This window comes from Trachypithecus francoisi, unplaced genomic scaffold, assembly GCF_009764315.1.
Source record: "Trachypithecus francoisi isolate TF-2019V2 unplaced genomic scaffold, Tfra_2.0 Lachesis_group16, whole genome shotgun sequence".
Taxonomy (NCBI): domain Eukaryota; kingdom Metazoa; phylum Chordata; class Mammalia; order Primates; family Cercopithecidae; genus Trachypithecus; species Trachypithecus francoisi.
The window spans coordinates 29,339,840-29,361,650 of NW_022681461.1; the positions used below are offsets into that span (position 1 = coordinate 29,339,840).

Here is a 21,811-nt window from a genome sequence, read left to right on the forward strand (position 1 = left end):
CACCTGAGGAAAGAAAGAGAGAGAGGGAGAGGGAGAGGGGAAGGGTTGTAGATACTAGGGGAAAAGCAAGAAAAATATTTTATTCATAGATTATATGACTGTATATTTTAAAATCCCAAGAGAACATAGAATTTTTGGAAAAAATCCACTACAATTAATATGATATTTATATTAATAATTACTATAATTGCAACTAAGGAAGTTGCAAACCAGAGAAAAAGCATATTAATCAATAGCTTCTCTTCAAACAAATATTAAGCAAATTAGAAAGGAAAATTAGGACAGCAGCATCAAAATCAAAGCAAAATTTTAAAGCTCTACAGGAAATATGACCCAGTTTCTTCAATGAATAAATAATAAGGGCAAAATGTAAAGAAGAGAAATATAGATTAAAAGAGACTTAAGAGATATATCAGCCAATTACAATGTAAGATCTTTTAGATCCAATTAGAACAAACTGTTAATGGGAAGGGGGAAAATGAGGATAGAGGAAATTATTAAGAAATTACTTTCGGAGTTCCACTTGTGTACTTCTATTTAGGATACGGAAATCAGTAAGAGAAAGCTATTCCCGTCCTAGCAACGGTAAAAGACCAGGAAATCTCAAACATGGTAAGTTTTCTTGTACTCAGAGATCTGAGATAACAAGACAGTCAAGTGAATTCCAAAGAGAAGCCACTCCAAGGAGAGACAGATCCTGAAAACTCTCTCAGCTTTGGCAAAGCACAAGAGAAAGAGGAGGCTGCCATAAAAAACAGGTAATAAGAAATCATGTAAGAGTTTAAAAAATTCTTAAAGGCCTAGTATAGGCTCTTACGTTACTTTAAAATCACTTGGGGTCCCAGGTACAAGGGGCACATTTTCAAGTTCTTTTAAATACATCTCCACTGGGTCCTCACAAAAAATTAGGAACAAAGAGGAAACTTGGTGGTACAGGTATGCAAGCAATGATCAGCTGCTGCTGGAAGACAAGAATGAAGCCCTTCCGCTCTTCAAAACCCTTCTCTCAAATGAAACAAACACTTTACGCTCCTAGGTGTACACGCTGAAAACCTTCTCATCCCCAGGTCCAGAAAAAGATCTATTGTCTCTGAGAGACGGGCAAAAGTAAAAACTCTTCTACCTCTGGGGAGAGGGTATGAAATCTTGTGCTCAGAATCCTGCACCAACACTAGTCAGAGGTCAGTACTACCAGGGAAGGTTTAAGAGCCTGGAGATAGAATTCTATTTTGTGTCACAGACTTGCAGTCGCTACTGAAAACTAAGGATGAAACAGGACCACTTAAAAACCTCTCCAGTACCCTTCCTCAGTTCCAGTACCCAGTAAAAACATGCCACTGCTGGGGGAATTTGAAACCTGTGGTTCACTGAAGGTTAAAACAGAAACAGTAAAACCCAAATCCAGTTCACCGCTTGACTAGGTTAACTTAACCTTCCACACTAATTGCCCCAAAAAAGAGTTGTACCCATTTCTAGGCATAAATACAATTGACCTGAATATCTACTGTTCTTATCCACATACTGTTCAGCATTCAGTAAAAACTTATGAGATCTACAAAAAGCAGGAAAACCCTAACCCTTGTCAAGAGATAAAGCAATCAACTGAACCAAAGTCAGAGAAGAACCAGAGATTGGAACTATCAGACAGGGTGTTTAAAATAACCATATCTAATGTGTTAAATGAGCTAATGAAAAAGATAAACAATTACATAAACAGATGGGGAATTTCAGAGAGCTGAAAAATATTTTAAAAGAGTCAAAGATAAATGCTAAAAAAAAAAAAAAAAACAAAAAAAAACCAGCATCAGAGATGAAGATTTCCTTCAACAGGCTCATCAGCAGATTGGACACAGCTAAGGAAAGAATCAGTGAACTAAAAGATGTTCCAATAGAGATGATCTAAACTGAAACACAAGAAGAAAAAAGGGGAGAAATAAATCAGAGCAATGAAGGTAAGAGCTCATTTAGCATCACAAATTATCTAACACATGTGTAATTGGAGCCTCAGAAGGACAAGAGATGAAGAATGGGGAAGGAGAAATATTTGAAAAAATTATAGCTGAGCATTTCCTAAAATTAATGAACAACAAAAAACGACAGAGCCAAGAATTCAAGAGAACCCCACATAGAGTTAAACACATACATGCATACACCCCTAGACATATCATTAATATAATAAGACTTTTGAAAATCAAAGATTAAAAAAAAATTGAAGTCAGCCAAAGGCAGGAGATTTTGGGGTACTTTACATACAGAGGAATAAATATAAAAATTAAATCCAACTTCTTGGAAATGATACAAGCCAGAGAACAACTGGATGACATATTTAAAGTATGTAAAAAAAGAAAATGTTTTTAATATTTTAGGTGTGATAATGGTACTGTGGTTATGTGTTTTTTCTGAACAAGAGCCCTTATATTTAAAGAGTCATCTTGAAATACTTATGGATAAAACAATAAGCTACAGAGGATTGCTTCACAATAATCAGGGAGGAACATTCCCCTGTGGATAAGGTTAGAGATAAAGGAAGATTGACCACAAGTTTATGACAGTTGAAATGGAAGTGACAGGAACATGGGGATTCAATACAATATTTTCTCTACTCTTATACACTTTAAAGATTTCCATAATATAAATTTTTAAAGAAAGAGAAATTTCTAAAAAGAAGAAACAAAATGGACAAAAGAGGTAAGCGTATCACAACACATACTCTACTAGGTTTTTCTGACTTTTTTGCCTCTACTTAACTGTTCCTCTGTAGTTCACAGAAAGTTCACAAGTCTCCAAACTGAGATCACAAAAGGCTGCAGCCACCCTCCCCAGTATCATCAACCCAACAAAGCCTACCAGTGCCAAAGCTCTCTTCCCCACACAGATTGCACCGTCCTGAGTCCATCAGATTTGAGAAGAATCTCCATCCAGCTGGGGTCTCATATACAGGGACCTTCATTGATTTGGCCACTCTGAAAAATGAAATTTGAGAAGAGTTGATTTATATACCTCATTTTCAGTTTTTTCTCAGCAGGGGAAGTCTTTAGGATCTACTAATTCCATAGCTAGATTTCAGAACAACTTGGGTAGTGTTGACAGATTTCAGGATATCAAGTTGTAAGTTAGAAAATAATAAATAACCCATTTCAATGGTTCTCAATTTTGCTTTCTCCACCATATAGAAAATATTAAGTTAATATACAGAATATTTTTTACATTTATTTCACTTCTATACATTTTTCTTTATCTTTTTGGAAAGAGTCCACGTGGGGATATCAGAATCTAAATTAAGAGGGTATTTGGGCACAAACACTTTGCAATATTGTTTAACAGTATCTACTAAAGATGAACTTACCCATATTCTATGAACCAGAAATTCAACTCCTAGAAATTACTAATGACGTGTAGCGGACACTGTGATGTGCTGCTCAGATTTACCCCAACCACACCCACCCACCTGCTCCCCAGTGGACACATGCGTGCACACACACACACACACTTTAGACATTTTAGGATGAAAATATGCATTCTACCAGCTACTAGGAATGCTGATTGCTGACAGCTCGCAGATGTGGCCCCTATTCTTTGCCAAAGAGAGATGTCTCACCCCAAATCATGTTCCCATTCCTGGGTTAATCCACATTCAGTGACTGGTATAAAGGGTTGTATAAAGACCTGGCCTCCTTGCCCCAATTTTGCACAACTCTAAAGGGCCATTTCAGCTCCAGAGCTCCCACAGGTTCATGCCTGAGGCCTCTGTGATTGCATTTCAATCCAACTTCTCTGTGTTCAATCCTCCTTTCTCACTCCCCCATAAGTTTTGATCTTGAATGCAACTTTGATCGTGAAGGCAGAAAGGAATAAACTTCCTGAAAGCAAATATCTCTCAGTGTTGCTTCCTGGGGATCACAGTGTACAATGTTGCTCAACAGGGTGTATATATAAGATTTTACAAGAAAGATCATAGAATCACAATTTGTAATAACTGAAACAATCCTAATGTCCATCAAAGTAGAATGGACAAATAATTTGTGATATACAATGTAATACTATAAATCCTATTGTGCAAACTATTGCCGCATGCAACAATTGGAATGACTCTCATAAATATAACCCAGACAGGATCTGGCTTATGATGGCTTGACTTACAATTTTTCCCCTTTATGATTGGTTTATCCAGATACTACCCCACCGTAAGTTGAGGAGCTCCTATGACTTATGGTGGGGTTGTGGTTTCTACTGAATGACTATCGCTTTTGCACCATCATAAAGTCAAAAACTCTTAAGTTGAACCATCATACATCAGAGACTGTGTGCTGTGTTGCCAGCATTAAATGCATTTTTGACTTAACGATATTTTTGACTTAAGATGGGTTTATCAGGATGCAATACCATCTTAAGTTAAAGAGCATCTGTATTAAGTAAAAGAAGTCAGTAACAAAGGTGTATACACTGTATTGTTCCACTTAGATAAAATTCAAAAACAGCCAAAACTTATCAATGCTGTCAAGTTTCAGGCTCAGAGAAGTCAAGTTTTTGTTCAAAGTCTCACAGAGGTAAGGGGCAGTGCTAGAAATGGGACCCAGATCTGCTTAGTTCTCCTCATGTTCCATTCCATTACACCATCCTGTCTCTTCAAATGTCTTAGTGCCTCATGAGGGATGTACATCTCAAAGCAGGCTAGGGAATGAGCTGATACCACAGACATTGGCCTGAAGAGTTTTATCTTCCCCATATGCTAGCAAACGAAAGAGAAAAACACCAAATGCCTACCAACAGCAAGATTTAGTCATTTAAAGGCTGTGAGTGCAGGGGATGACCATAGAGTGAGATCAATGAGGGTCTTGAGAAAGAAGAGGAAGAAAGACAAACACAGGATAAAATACGCCACATAGTAATGATTCCTTTAGGTTGGCTTTGTGGCCAGCTAAAGGAAAAAAACATCTAGAAACTCTTGCCATGGGAAGGTGAACACCTCGCTTTTCACAAACCCCAAATACAATGAATGTGCTCAGGACTGAAAAATTGTGTGTTGCCTCTTCCAGTTTGTATTGAAAATCACTTTTCAGGTGGTCAGCTGTTATTTCAAATATTCTGTCTTCTCTCTTTTTCAATGGTTTAAGAAAGATATAGAATCATGCTTACATCCTGGTAGAAACAATGAAAGAAACCATCCACAAACTGTACAGCAAAGGTAAATTTTCTTTTACCTTTATAATAACATTATCTTCATGGTCAGAAGACTATGGAAGGTCAGAATAACATTAATTTCATTTTCAGAAGCTCAAGGAAGAGAGAATAAGTCACGCAGAAGGCTTCTGGGACAGCACATAGTCAAGCCTGGGTCAAAGTTAATTCAACAAAGATGAATGCATATGGATGACAAATAAAATGCGCAACATGGGGCAGAGGTGAGGGTGAGAGTGAGGGTATGGGGTGTGGGGATGTATGTTCTCTGACCAAAACATTCTTGTAGGTTCAAAGCCAAGTTGGCAGGTCTGAAGGGAGGGAAAAGGATTTCCCCAGCTCCCACCCTTTCAAATTAATCACTGTCAGGAGGTCATCAAGCTGAAGGCTGTGGCTGGATTTTAAGGGACCGGATACTTTTATAACTATGAGCCACAGTTGCAGGTATTCAAGCCAAAATAACAATATGGGTAATCAAATTCCAGGATTCTGGGTATGAGTTAATTGTGTCCTAGGGTCAAAAAGGAATTTCCCTCTCTCCTCCCTCTCCTGAACTTGGGATTCATCCCAAACACAGCATTCAGCAGATACCATGTGTTAGACGGGTTTTCGGCAGGAGGCCCCTGGAATCTCTGAAATCCTCTAGTACAAAAGCTGAAAACCAAGTTGCCCATGCTGAGGGGCTGACCCTTCTCTCCAACTGCTTGCCATTGTGTGGGGGAGATAAACATGAGAACTCACTTCCTAGGAAAGGCCAGAGTGTGAAGGGAAAAAAAGAAAAGTAACCTGGGCCACATTTTTCCTGCAAGTGAGAATGAGCCTGAACTCTTTAGTCTGAATTTTAAAATCTCCTAAAATGTGACTTAGGTTGGAAATTGTCTCAACTTAGCTTTCCAACAGTTTCTCCCACACTATTCCTTATGTGTTCTATGCTGCCAACAAGATGAATGATTTCCTATTTTCCAAATATGCCCTTAAGTTTTGTTGCTGTATATTGCCCAGTCCTTTCTTATGCTATTCATTTCTCCTGGATTAATCCTTCTTTCTCACCTCTGTCAGAACACTTCGAGTTGCCTGAAGACCTACCTTAAATGCTTTTCCAGCATAAAGCCTGTTATTTCATTTTGTGCTCTTGTAATGGGATAGCTCATACTAGATAATTTATAAAAAATAGAAATTTATTTCCCACAGTTCTAGAGGTTGGGAAGTCCAAGATCAAGGCAACAGCATCTGATGTGGTGAGGCCTTCTTGCTGCACATGGCAAAGGCAGCAGGAAAAGCTAGCCTAATTCTGTGTAAAGGCTTTTTCATAAGGGTCTTAATGCCATTAATGAGGAAGGAGCCCTCCTGGTCTGATCATCTCTTAAAGGCCCTCTCTCCGAGTACTATCACATTGGCAACACCTGACTTTTGGAAGGAATGAAGTTCCAGCATGAATATTGCAAGCTACAAAAACTTCCAAACCATAACAAAGCCTGTGGCAAAGACTCCTAGGTGGTCAAAAATCCATCTCATCTTTTCGGACACACGGGTGGAATATAGTTCTCAAACTCCCTTGAAATTATCTGTGGCCATGTGACTGAGTTCTAGCCAATGAAACTCAAGTTCTAGCCAAGAGAACCCCTCTTTCAGATCTGGCTATAAGATCTTTTTGTTTTCCACATTCCTTCTCCTTCTGCCAGCTTGATGTGGACAAGCCCAGCAACCTTAAAAGCCTTATGTTGAAGATAGCCGACCCATGAGAGGGGAGGACCTGGATCTCTGAATCACCATCTGGTACAGAGTCAGCTATGAATCAGAACACCTGTTTTTAACTTTAGGGGATTGAAAACACCTTTTTATGTGTTTGAGTGGTTATACATCTTGGGGATAGTTTTATAGTAGCAGCTACACTATCTTAATGAATCTAGTCCTTTCCTCATCACTGAAATCAATCCAACGTGACCCTTCCCGCTGCAGAGCTTCCGTGGTATAGGTCTTTATGTTCACATCGTCCTTGCACATGCTGTGTGCTGACTGAACACTTTCCCTCCACACACAAACACTATCACCACCACCAGTGTGCTAGAACTTCTATGAGGGCAGGAACTGCATCTTATATGTCTTCATGGCTCCTTCAACGTCTAGAACAAAACAGTGTCTCTCCAGACTTGTCCTCAATAAATGCTATATGATTTCAGTTGACTAATAAATATTATTTAAGGAGTTGTTAAAAGGGTTTTTAAATAGCAGGGGACTAAGTAACTATTTTATGGTCTTTTCTCCTTGAAGTTTTCTTTAAAATATAATTAAGTCATTTCTGCATGTTTTATCTAAATTAGTCATTTTGAGAAAAGATAATTTCTCCAGGTATTAATTAGTGGGGCTATTAGGATGTGGCAAAGGCATATCTTAGAAAGACAGATCTTACAGAAAGAGGGGCAGTGACTAAATGATCATCAAAGGTTTGAGGAGCAAAAGGACACATTATTTTTATCTTATCATTCTGATGGTCACACTATCCTTATGTGATCAAACAGGATAGTAAATACAAAAGTACTTTAAAAGTGCCCTGAAAGCTCACTAAGCATAGGGGTGCTGACATATCCACCTTTGCACCTCCAGTGTCCTGGCCAGTGCTTGCCCATAGTAGGTATTCAAATATTTATTAACCCAAAGCACTATATCATTATGTATGATAAGAGTCTACCGGAATATCATATATTGATGACTCTTTGTTTACCTTGCAAGAGAGTAGCCAAATAAACACAGGCTGATCATATCAAGTGCATGAGGCATATCCAGCTGCTCTTGGAATCCTCCTTCAAGAAAGCTGTGATAGATTTAAAGAGCACAAGATCCAGGTCTCTCTTCCTTTCCTCTGTCTTCAAATGTCCACTTTCTTGAGAGCCAAGAAGGGCCCATGGTACTATTTTCTACACCTTGAACTCTCAGACCCCTTTTAAGACCCTCAAATACACAGATTAGAAAAAGATATTTGCATCATATATATCTAACAAAGGACTTACATGCAGTTCATATTTTAAAAACTCGTATAAACAAGCTTTTTTTTTTTTTTTTTTTTAAGGCAGATCACCTTAAAAAATAGGCAAAAGTTTTGAACAGGCACTTTACAAAAAAACATATTCAAATAACAATTAGCATATGAAAAGATGCTCAACATCACTAGAGATCAGAGAAATGCAAATTAAAATCACAGTGAAATATTACTATGTATCCACAAGAGTAGCTGGAAAGAGTGGTATTGCTAAGTGCTGGTAAAGATGTGGAGCCCTAATGTACTGTTGAAGGGATGAAAATTATTACCAACTGTGGTGTATTTATTCATTGTGGTATATTCACACAAAGGAGTACCTTAGGACAACAAAAATGAACTGCCTGCCATTAGATGAAACAATAAGAATGAATGTCATGCTCATGACATTGAGTAAAATAAGCCAGACCCAGAGGAATATAAACTGTATGATTTAATTTATGTATCATTCAAAAATAGACAAAATTCATCATTGATGGGAAAAGTCAGAATAGTGGTTACCTCTCAGGAGGAGAGAGAATAAGTGATCAGAATGGGGAACAAGGAAGCTTCAGGTGCTATTCTGTTTCTTGATCCAGATGGTAGTTACAAAGTATGTTCATTTGGTGAAAAATTCCTTGAAGTAAACATTTATGAGTTGTGCCTTTTCTGTATGTCCATTATACTTCAATTAAAAGTTTATTTAAAACAAAAAGCTCTCTGCAGTGGTTATGACTAAGTGCATGTTTGAATTAGCGATGTTTACATAATCCCAAGAAACAAACTACTGAAGATGGAGTTTAATAGCATCCTGGATATGCTGGCTAATGTCTAACAGACATTTAACACAACAGCCCTCAAGTTAGCTCTTCAATATTTTCACATTGATGAGTTCACTCCCAGATCCCTTCTTTGATGTCTAGCACTGCTGGCTGGGGCTGCTCTATGATAAAAGGCTTATATGAGTTTGTGCTTTAAAAGTCTGTTTAAGAAAGCCTACCTGGTTCATATATGAATGAGGCAGAGTTCAGCTAAACCTGATTTTCTAATAGCAATCTTAAAATCTACTCTTAAACCCATTTTTTGGATGGAACAACTCACACTTTCAGGTATTAATAAAATAAACATAAAACATGAAGCTATCATAGTAAGGGAACTACAAAAGTTTTTCAACCATATATATAAATTTTAGCTAAGTGCTATTCAATCCTGGGACCTCCATTATTTCAGCCTGGTCTAAACCTCAAAATCCACATATTAAATAACTCCTTCCTTGCCTGTCTTATCAGAGAGGTTGTAAGGTTCAAATGGAATAGTATATAATTTTGCAAAATGGCCTACAGAGTTGCAATATTGTCACTGCTCTTAGTACTGGACCTTTCACTTAACCCAAAGGGAACGAAATATATCATTTAAGGAATATTTAAAAGAAAAAGCAAAAGATAACTGCGTGTCTCATAGTATCTCTAAACTTCTAGCATTTGACCAATGATAAAACAAATAAAGGTGGACCCCAACCCCATGGGCCTTTTTGCCGCTTTACCTAGAAGCTTCTCCACTTTCATTTTAGGTAAGTGTCATAGGGAAAAGGACTCTTTCCAGTTAGATCTTAAATTTTGTTAGGCAGGCAGATTTCTGAAAATCCTGACTTTACTTGAAAGAAAAAAACAAAACAAAACAAAACAAAAAACTTGGCTTTAGGAAATGGACCAAAGATCCAAGAGAAAAATAGTAAAATTGAAACTACCACTCTCTCTTCAACTGTGAAATAATCTGGAACCCTACACCTGGGAAATTAACAAGTGTCTGTGTTTACAGCCTTGATGCTTGAGCACTTTAATGTAAGCTGTTCCTGGCTCTGGTTATTTTCAAAGAAAATAAATTGCCAAAGGTCTAGGGCTGGGGAATTTTAAGTCTCAAGTGCTCCAGCTAAGTTGAGAGATAGTTAAGAGACAATTGTCAGCTACCCTTCAGGCTTCCATGAGTTGTTCCCAGACTAGCAAGACATGAATCATCTTCTTATCTTTTTGTTTTGTTTTGCTTTGTATTTTCCAGGTTATACAGACCTCTTATTGAAGCCTTAAAAAAAAAAAAAAAAGACCTATATAATACTCTTGGAAGATGTAAAATCAGTTTATTCACTCCTATAAACTAAAAGTGGTAATCACTGACATGACAGCTCCAACCCAGGAGATAAAGCATTTCTGTAAAACAAAGCTTTTTATGTTTCTTAAACTATTTTTGTTTGTTCTCTTTTCTACGTCCAATTGGCATGTTTTCTTAGTATTATGAAATCTTATTGAATCTATGTCATAAGACACAAGGGAAAGGACACATCGAGGCACTGTACATTAAATGAATATATAGCAACTGTAAATGGATACTCGCTCTAAAAGAAGAAGAAAGAACAGAGAAGACTAGTATTTGTATAATGCTGCTTCACTACTTTATGAGTAACGGTAATTCTATGAGGCATGGGTATCCATTGAAATACAATGGCATTATCAGTGTTCCCAAAGCAAACACCTGTTCCTTGCTATGGTGTTTCATATTGGATTCTGTTTCAGCAAGGCCACAGGGACTTCACTGTCTGTCCCATGTTCCATGAGGGGTGAATAAAGAATGGCCAGAATATTCTAAAAGTTGGGTCTAAATATAAGAAAAAGATTGACAAATGTAATCACACTAAAAATTATAAAATTACTATTTGTCAAAGACACTCAAAAAACAAATAAGCCATAGATTGAGAGAAGATAGTTGCAATGCATAAAATCAAAGGATTAATGGCTAATCTAAATGAAGAAGTTCTACAAACTGATAAGAAAAACTCAGATGACCTAAGCAAGTCACAGAGGAGGAAGCCTGATTGGCCAATATGAAAATATATAGTAAATCAGAGAAATGAAAATTAAAATAACAGCCAGGTATCATGTCACATGCATCACATTAGCCAAATAAGAAAAAAAGAGGCTGGGCACAGTGGCTTACGCCTGTAATCACAGCACTTCTGGAGGCCGAGGAGGGTAGATCACCTGAGTTCAGGAGTTCAAAACCAGCCTGACCAAGATGGCAAAACCCTGTTTCTACTAAAAATACAAAAAATTAGCCAGGCGTGGTGGTGGGCACCTGTAATCCCAGATACTTGGGAGGTTGAGGCAGGAGAATCACTTGAACCCAGGAGGCGGAGGCTGCAGTGAGTCGAGATTGTACCATTGTACTCCAGCCTGGGTAACAAAGTGAGACTCTGTCTCAAGAAAAAAAAAAAAAAAAAAGAGGCCAGGGCACAGTGGCTCTTGTATGTAACCCCAGCACTTTGGGATGCCCAAGCAGGTGGCTCACAAGGTCAGGATATCGAGACCATCCTGGCTGACAGGGTGAAACCCTGTCTCTACTAAAAATACAAAAAAAAAAAAAAATTAGCCAGGCGTGGTGGTGGGCACCTGTAGTCCCAGGTACTTGGGAGGCTGAGGCAGGAGAACAGCATGAACCTGGGAGGCAGAAATTGCAGTGAGCCGAGATTGTGCCATTGCACTCCAGCCTGGGTGACAGAGTGAGACTCTGTCTCAAAAAAAAAAAAAAAATCTAATAATACCAAATATTGGTGAAGTGTCATGAGAAAAACGAAAAGAAAAAACAAAACACAACAAGATTATAAGTTGGTACACTCACTTTACACTCAGAGTTGTTTGAGAATTCCTAGTAGACTTGATCATAATCCAGCAAGCCCCACTCTGGTATCTTTCCTAGAGAAATTTGAACCCACATGCACAAGAAGATGAGGCTCAAGGATGTTTATTACCACACTACATGTGAAAGAGAAAGAGAACTAAATCAGAAGCAACCTATTATCCATCAGAAAGGCACTAGACAAGCTGTAGTTTATTTCTACAGTGACAAACAGCTATAGTCCAAGGCCACCAAATTATAGAATGCAGAAGAGCCACAAAAAAGAAATTGTATGTACTTTTGTCTTGCAATATTATCTCAGACTCCTGCTATTCCAATTACTGTTTCTTTATCAATAGTTCATATTGAAAACCTAGTGGGATATCGCTCAAACTCTTTAATAACAGGTTTCAGATATTTGCAACGTTGAAGAATAAATGGTACTAAATGAAGAGACAACACCACCTGGCTCAGAGAAGCAGCCAGAACCCACCAATGCCACTAGAGCTGTGGAGGAACTTGGAAGATCCCCCATAACTATGCCTCTGATGGCAGAAGGCAAGTCTGTGCATGCTAGCTGCAGCCAAATATAATTAATTAGCCTGGGCATTTCCCAAGATTCTTAGTTCCTTTTATTTACATGAATAGAACTCAAAACCTTTCCTGTTTTTTTTTTTTTTTAAACTAAGAGAGGGTGTTTACATTTTGTGTGCTATGAACATTTCCCCTTCCTTTTCTCCTGCTAACCTGTCCACCAATATCACAGAAAAGAATTCATCAGTCCTGTGTGTGGTTCTTATCTTTGGCTCTCTTTAGGGAGTTCCTGTTTTTTGGACAATAGATTAGTATCTCTCAGGGCCAAAACTCTACAGATTCCAGGTGGAGATGCCCTGAGCAGGGCGACACGCAAACCTTTGGGTTCCCTTTGGGAATGTGAGGGTCAGCTGTCCATGATGGGTTCAGAATACCATGGATTGAACACCACATTCCACCTGTTCCATTTCATCATGTAACTCTGATCTGTGACCCAGTGGATGACGCACGTTGCCATTTCCTGTGAAGCCAAATCAGGTCACAGGCAGCTCTCTGTCTGGTTCCGAGAAGACAAGCATATATCAAGGGATGCAGAGGCAGCCACCCCACCTGAAAGGAACCTCTTCAAGACTGCACTTACCTTCCCAGGGTTTTCTTTGGTCACTCAGGTTTGGGTTGAATTTTATCAGGAAGCATAAGGAAAGGTCATGCCATATTAATTCTGCTCTAATGTTGTCTTTTAAAGAAACACTTCAGTTTAATGACACATAGTTATGAGGAAAGGGAATATTGAAAATTTCCCTTTTCAATATGATGCTGCTTCAGTTCTTTGCACACATAATCCACTTAGGTAGGGATACTTCTTGTATCAGTGAGGGCCCCAACAGAATTGATGGCACACTCAAAACTGACTAATTTGAGAGTTTAATACAGGAACTGTTCACACAGGTGTGGCTAGTGGAGAGGGCAAGTAACATCAGGCTACCAGCATCCTACCCCTAGATTCATTACTGAAATCCAGGGACAGATCTGTGTGGAGGGGGCTGCCTGGCAGGAACCTTGACCTTCAGAAAAGTCATGTTGCCAGCCTACGGAAATCCCATAGGGAGAGAAAGAAATCCCTGCCCGCATTCTCCTCCTTCTGTCTAGTAACTGCAGTGCTCCCAATTGCCAAAGCCCAACTAAAATCTGGAGGGAAGAGGGGGTCTCTTGATAGTCCCTGTAGGTCAGTCTGCAGGACGGGGAGCAGAGAGAAAGAGATGGAGTGGAGGTCTTGAAGGCAAATGAAAGACACCAGTACCATCCCCTCCTGGACTCAGACCACTTCCTTACTTTCCAGGTTTATCTAGCCAGTCCTCTCTTTGTACTGCCACTGCAAACCCCAGGAGTTAGACACTCAGCACAGGATATTGCGTTAGATGCTGGGACACCTAACTCCCTCTCTAATCCGTGAGCTTCTTGAAGGTAAGTGCTTAAAGACACTTGCTCATTTCATGCAAACGTCATGGGGCCCATTAGAACATGGACTCCTCCTACATTAGTATAAAGATGATTTAGATTCCAGAACTTGGTCTTAAAATATCACTGGAAGCAAATACATGGGATGATTGAAAGTTTGAGATAAGCAGGGAGATTACAGCATGTTCACACCTATAATCCCAACACTTTGGGAGGCCAAAGATGGGGGATAGCTTGAGTCCAGGAGTTTGAGACCACGCTGGGCAAAACTCCTGGCTCAAAAAAGGAAAAATACAAAAATTAGCCAGGTGTGGTGGTGTGCACACGTAGTCTCATCTACTTGGGAGGCTGAGATGGGAGGATCACTTGAGCCCAGGAGTTCAAGGCTGCAGTTAGCTATAATCATGCCACTGTACTCCAGCCTGGGCAGCAGCAAGACCTTATCTCAAAAAACAAAACAAAACCAGAAAGCTTAAGATAAATTAAATGATGGTGGATGAATTTCCAAATGGATTTACATACAAAGGGTTGGCTGAAAAGGTTAATAACCTTATATGTTAATTTACCAAGTCCAGTGCTGTAAATTTATTATGAAAAGCTAAGAGACTATGGTAAAAGTGGCCTCTCTACTTTGGCAGGATGTTTCAAAACCAAATGCTCATTTTGTTGTAAAACTTCACAAAGAGAGTAGAGTATACATTTCTCACATTTACATAGAGCACCTTGTGGGGTTGATGGTTTCATTCAGCACACATGGGAAAACGCTGGCTAAGATTTACCAATCAATATTTTCTTTATATGACTCTGATAATGGTGGAGTTCTAGGGAATGTACTCCCACCGAACACTTTCGAAGAGCAAGGGAGAAGGAGTATTTCAAATGCTCTTAACTCACACCAATGATTCCCAGCAAGATGCCTTGTCCAAAGAGCCTTGAGAAAGGAGACGTTGGAAGGGGATGCCTTGGAAGCAGAGATACTCCTCCTCCAGATCCTAACTTACACTAAGCTCTGAACTCAGCAGGGAGGGGCAGCCCTGCCTTAGCGTCCACTCTAGGACTAGCCTAGTGGGGACAGCTGGAGGCATGGTTAGTGAATGTGGCTGACAGCAAGTCTGTTTGGTATCTGAGTGACGTGTGCTCTGTTCCCCTGAGCAGTCTGGTTCTGGGGTTCAGACCCAGGGAAGGTGGTAGGGGAAGAGGAAGGAGATGGGAACAGCAGCTGTTTGCATTCAGGATCAGGCCCAGTGCTACCTGCACTGAGACCGATCCTCTCTCTGAGGGCCTAGTCGTCTCTGGGAGACAGAGACCAAAATAGGTTGGTGAGAACAGGCAGTTCCTGAGATCAACTGGAGAAGCAGAGACTCCCCAGGGAGATGGGAAGGCCACTTAACTGACCCTCCCCCTTCTCTGGAGACTAAGGCAAGGACCATGTTGGTCTGTGTGGTTCTATTCCGTGCTTAGGAGAAACTTTCTACTAAGAGAAGGGCAGGGAGCTTTTACTTCAAGGACTAACTGCCAGACAACAAGCAAGCCTACTGGTGGTAGAAGGGCAAAGGGCTAGGGCTTGTGAGCTTGGAACTGCTTCAGGGGCAGAGTCTTGTGGTGGGGGAGGGGGCTGGTGAGCAGTCCCTTTAGGTCAAAATCCCACAGCCAACACAGGAGGGAGGTAAAGACAACGGAGCAGGAGGAATACCTCTCTCTCTGTCAGACCAGGGCTGAAGCCCAAGTTGTGCCTTTTGTGCTAAAGATATCCCTTCTCCAAGACCCAATAATTTATGGCTATTAAAAAGTATTGTAGCACACTGAGTTTCTCAGAACACTTTAATGCCATCTGCGAAAGCACTGCCATAATAAATACTCAAATGTAGGGTGTTTGCAATGGGAATAATGCCCCCTTGGTATGTGGTGCCCTTACACAGTGCACATCCTGTGCAACTGGATGCAGCAGCTCACCATCGGCCTCACCTGAATTCAGGCAGAGTAGAACCTACTGTCCTCAAATCCTCTAAGGACATTTATGGTGTAGCAGGAAGTGGACTACACCCTTCAGATATGGTCACAGGATAAAGAGTGGCCCTGAAAGCCTTTCACCATCTTTGAACTGTTGAAGACACAATTTTGAATGGCATATTTTATTTTTTTCCAATTGTGTGCCCTGTGCAAAAGCATTCGGTGTTGGTAAACTCTGTGAACGTGTGTGTGTGAGGCCCCATCCCATGTCACACCAAAAATATTAAAATACATCCACATCTCACATAAAAATCTACTTTTTGCCCCAAAAGAACTTGAAAGAATTTGTATAATTTTGCTTTTGAAATGATGAGGCTACAAATCACTCATTTAATTAACTACTGGCAAGGGTATTGCTCATGCACACTTTGGAAACCTTTCAAAAGAAGATAATATATCCTACAAATTATTCTAAAGTGTTATGGTGATTTCTTGAATATTAAATTTAAGAATAAAGTGACAACATGTGGTATTTTATACATATTCAATTAAGCAGTTAATCATGTTGGTGCTGCAGATGTCTTCATTTTGGAGCTTATAATTATTTTCAGGTCTTTAAGTAGGTTCATGAATATCAACAGTCCTAGGCAAGGGGCTGAAAGTGCCAATGAAGGATAAAATGCATGTGTGTATGTGTGTTTGTGTATGGATGTTCGAGTTGGTAGGTGGCTGTACATTTTGGGGACACAGAAGGATAGTTTAACTCATCAGTACCTTAGGTTATTTCTTGCACAATAAGGTTCCAGGAAGAATCCTCCACCTTTCCTACAACATTCTGCATATCTTGCTTTTACTTTCATAAGATTCTACAAATTTATTTCTGAACTTTCCATCCCAGAACTTCTCTCAGCCAGCTCACATTTTCTCTGTCAATTTCCAATGCAGTTAATTATGCAGATTTGGAATATGAGATACAGACACATGCAATCTCAGCACACTAACCCAACACTAAGCTATTGACTGAGTTTCTCTGCAAATCTTGAAACAATGTTCCAAGAGTCAGAAAAAAGAAATGATCCTTCGCTTACATATTTTCTAGCTGGATGAAATATGACAGTGGATTTTTTTCCCCTCATGAAACCAAATGTGCATATCCAATCCAAATAAAAGTAGCAAATTGACTTCATATGATGTAAACTTTTATTAAACTTGCAGTATGATTACACATATGGAATTCCCAGATAGTGGCCTTAAAGGCCTAACCTATCAAATAAGCTTGGACAGCATTTCCCCCTCTTTTTGGCAAGCTGTAAAACATTCTGAGATGGGGGAGCCAGTGGTACTTAATTATTCACCTTCTCGGGAGAGGTTAAAGTTTTTCACACTTTCTTGATAATAAGAACCACCTGGGGTGCTAATTAAAAATGCAAATTCCTAGACTTCTTTGCTAGAATATTCTGGGTTACAGGGCTATGGTTAGAGCCCAGGTGTCAGTACTTAGAAGTAGTTTTTTTTATTGTTTTGTTTTTGTTATTTTTCTAGAGATTTTTGTATTTAGGCAAGTTTAAAATAGTTAAGACAAACTGTACACAAATGACAGTGATCAATTAACACACACAATTGTATATATCTATTCACAGTTTTAATAGCTGAATTTTGATGCATGTATTGTAGTGTTTAAGAGGTCCTCAAAGGATATTATCTGATTGGGGGTTCAGACTTGAACTGACATTGAACATTTGTGCTGGTAAGAGAGTCTACCATGTGAGCATGCTGACTATGCTAGTCAAACCCCAGCAGGCTGAGGTCCAACTCTTGCCTCCCCTTGACATCTCTCTTAAATGTAAGCAAAGCAACTCCCCACCCTATCCCCACAGCTGTAAGCATCTCACTGGATTTAAAATCTGACACACCGGGGTTTGAAGTTCCGCTCTTACACTATTAATTCAGTGACATTTGCAAGCCAGTCATTTATCCTCTCTTATCCTCAGTTCCTGCATCTAAGATTAAAGAGGCTGTGCAGTAGAGTGAAACAGGGTCTGGCTCCTTGGGTAGACAAACCTGGGTTCAAATCCTGACACCCACCTTTCACTAGCTTTAGGGACTTGGGTAAGTCACTGCTTTTCTACAAGCCTTCATGTCCTCATAGGCAGAGATGAGGGTAGTTGTGACACATGATAAACACTCCATAAATGCAGCTATCACTTAACAGGCAGAAATTCTTACCTTGGGTAGGGGAAAGTGCTTGTGTGAGTTGAAAGCACTCTGACCATGGGGTCCCCATCAGAGGGCACCCATAGCTGAATTTGACCTTGAGGAAAAGAATCTCTCCTCTCTTGAAGAAATACTCCTCAGTTTCACTTTCCAGGGACTCCAAAGGCTTGCAATTCCCAGACAAGCCATGCTTTTTGCCCTCCAGGACTTGGTGATGCTGCTTCCCTCACTTCGGCTAGCTGAGTCTTAACTGTCCTTTCAGTCTCAGCTTCTGGGAAGCACCACTAGAGCCCCAGAGCTACACACTAAAGGTCTGTGTCCACTCCAAATTCATATATTAAATCTTAACCCCCAATGTGATATTATTAGGAAGTGGGGCCTTTGGGAGGTGATTAGTTCATGAGGGTGAAGCCCTCATAAATGGGATTAGTGCCCTTACATTAGAGACTCCAGAGAGCTCCCTCAACCCTTCTGCCACATGAGGATACAGCAAAAAGACAGCCATCTATGAACCAGGAAGCGGGCCCTTGCAATACACTGAATCTGCTGGGTCCTTGATCTTCGACTTCCCAGCCTCCAGAACTGTGAGAAATGCATTTCTGTTGTTTATAAACCACTCAGTCTATGGTACTTTGCTATAGTAGCCCAAGTGGACAAAGAAGTCTAGAATGAGCGGTCCCTCCTGGGGTTCCCCAGACACAATCAGCCCACCATCTGCTGTCCCATAGCACCTAGAGCATTTCTGCCATAACACCTTTCACACTATGCTGTCCCCCACATGCATCTCCAGCAGCTTCAGGAGGACAAGGGCTGTGTCTTTCTCTGAATAGCAACTCAGTTCAGGGTGTGGCAATGAACGGGGCTTGAGGGGTGTCTATTGATTGAACAATGATCTCCGGACTACATTCCAATGGGCGTAAGAAGGATTATCAAAAACTCAGGGCTGAAGAGATTCTAATATACAGAGCCCCAGCTGGTTTGCAAATCACTGCAGGTAGCAAGTGGTGCTCCTGCTGCAAGTGGACTTTGGCTGCACACAGAAAAAGAGTTTGAGAACCCCTGAGCTAACTGAGAAGAGAAGGGAGGTCCTGGTTAGTGCAGGTTTGTTAATGAAATTAGCATGACTCTTGGGTGCTGGTGGAAGCCTCTGACTGGGAACAGGACTGCCCATGAATGTGCAGGGGTCTCAAGAGAGGCCGCACACAGCCTTCCCTAAGTGTATCCCCAAACAACCTGTGGCCTGGGTGACTCGGCTACCTGGGTGCCCTGGGAACAGCATTGCTACTGCCAGACCTGTCCCAGAACAGAGGGTTCAGACCTTTGGAGGACACATACTGTCACATTTCTGTAATTTTAGCCTCTCCTGCAGATTTTTGTTTACTGGGAAATATACCTCAAAAAGGTGGATTTCAAAGAAGGTGAATTTCAAAGAAGGAAGTGAGTCTAGGATTAGAAACTACTGGAGAAGACAACCTATTTGCCTACAAGTAGAAGCACCTCCTCCCCTCAAAGCCCCTTTTCCTCTTCCCTCTTCCCCATCTTGTAAAATAAACCATAGTTTATTTCAGTGAAATCGTTATAGGTTTGCGATAAACGCTTTCTTTTTCTTTGCTCCAATTTAATTTGTTTCTGCCCCTGGCAACCCAAATGCCTATATTTAAACAACCAATGTCCTCAGACTACTAACTGGAAAACTAAATTACCGAGAGATTAAATAGTTTGTCCAAAGCTACGAACTGTAAGTGGCTGGGCAGGGAGTCAGGCCCTGTCCTGCCCAATTCCAGAACCCATTCTCTGTACACTGAATCATGCCAAGATGTTTTTAGGGACCTCTATGGGTATTTCTGGCTATGTTTTGCCTATAAAAATTGTTTATAAAAAGTGTGCTAGATTGAAATAGTGGAACTGTAGGAAACACTTGTTGCAAAGACCAAAACTATAGCCTTCTTCTAGCAGCAATAGTAATAATAATAACAGCTAACTTTTCAGCATTTACTATGTGTTAGGCACTGTGCTAAACACTGTAAAAGGATGTTATCACCTTTATCCTCCCCATTCTTAATAGAGGATATTGAGACTCAGAGAAGTTATATGACTTGTCCAAGGCCTCAGAGCTAGTACAAAAAAAGCCCTGTGGTTCAAAGCCAGCTCTCTCTCTCTCTCCAAACTCGAGCCTCACTGTACAGAAATGAATGGTACAGTGCAGGCAGGACAAACAGAAACCTTAAAGAGGCAGTGGTTGCTTCTCTGCAGCCATCATAATTCACAACAGGGAGGCATGTCCAAGTAATATCAGGATGTGCAAGTTGTGAAATTTTCACTAAAAGTCAGAAGGCCAGTGGTAAGATGGGATTTTAGTGAAAACTTAGAGGTCGGCTGCATTTGGCATGATCCTCAGACATTTTCCTCCCTCCAGCTTGGCACCAGCAACCCCTTGTGATTTATGCTTCAGAGACACACAGAGTTTGCAGGCACCAACTCTGCAGTAGCAAAGAAAATGGATGGGCTGCCTTGGGATGTTTTCCCTGCACGCACCACGTTCCCTTAAAAGGCCTCCAGTGTATACACAGTTCTGACAGGAGGGCAGAGTGAAAGAACGGCCGGGCCACTCTTCCCCCTTATATGGTCAAGTATTACAATGGCATCCTCCCTTCTAATTTATGAAGCAAAGGAGTGGAGGAATGCTGATCAGGAGATGGGAGGATGTTTTACCAGAGAGACGATATAAAGCTCATCTTGCTGGCAAATGACTTATAAGACCAAGTGGAACAGAATACACGCTCGATGAGGAGTTTCTTTTTAACTCTAGAGAATAAACACTCTTATTCCTCTCTCGAATGTCAACATTTCATGAAGCCAAAGTATATGCAGAGCTCCTCCACCCCAGTGTTAGAGAAAGTGAAAAATAAAGCAAGAATAAAAACCTGTAGACTTCATCCTTCATAAATTTATCTCCCTCCTTTCCTAGCCTTCGTTTCCACATTAAACACATATACACACAGAGACATGCATGGCACATACACAACCAATCAGGTGTCCGAACAGAGACAACAATTTCATTTTAAACAGAGCACAGAAAGAAGATAGGGGATAAGTCCTACTACAATGAGTTCTTCTCCCTAATGGGCCTTGGCCATGTTGTTAGAGGCTATAGACCAAGTTTCCCCATTCACTGTCTATCCTGAGGCTGGACCCAATGAAGACAAGAAGGTGTATGAAATGAGAATGTACAGGAAAGTGCGTTGCACATTGTAAACCATATAATATCCATAGTTATTTCAAACATTGTGGTAATGTCCTCCCAGAATTATTACTTTTTAAATTACTATTTATTGGTTTTGTTTAATACACAACTGGTTTTCTTGGATGTAACCGAATATAAGTTATGACATTATTTAAATTACTTTCACCCTTGTTATAATTCACTTTCATTTGGTCAGTACTCTGGATTTATTTGGAAGGACATACTGGGCCAAATGAACTCTTCTACCTCAAAAAGCCAAGGAATGCTTGGCATCCATGCTACATTTTAATGGAGCATCATACAAGGTAGTAGACAGAGAAAGACTCAGGCATTTTATACACATAAAAAAGATTCCTTCACCATTTGTAAACCACGTGTATGTAAGGAACACCTTGATGTGAAACTGATTACTTTTAAAAGGCACTTGGAGAGCCCCAGATACATGGTAGAGCACAAATAACTACACTTAAGAAAACAATGGACAACACTCCTTTCAGTGTAACTCCCCCATATGAGAGGTGTTAGTGTAAATGTTTAGCCTGGAGGTTAAACTT

General features: G+C 40.2%; 1 protein-coding gene across 2 annotated transcripts in view; it reads right to left on the minus strand.

Moving 5' to 3' along the window:
• The window catches only part of PGM5 (phosphoglucomutase 5), a 178,761-nt gene that overhangs the window by 66,705 nt on the left and 90,245 nt on the right, over positions 1-21,811 (minus strand). For both annotated transcript variants that reach the window (XM_033237162.1, XM_033237161.1), the window contains exon 8: positions 2,848-2,963. In XM_033237162.1, the coding sequence (XP_033093053.1) occupies positions 2,848-2,963 (116 nt within the window). The remainder of the gene's footprint in view (positions 1-2,847; positions 2,964-21,811) is intronic.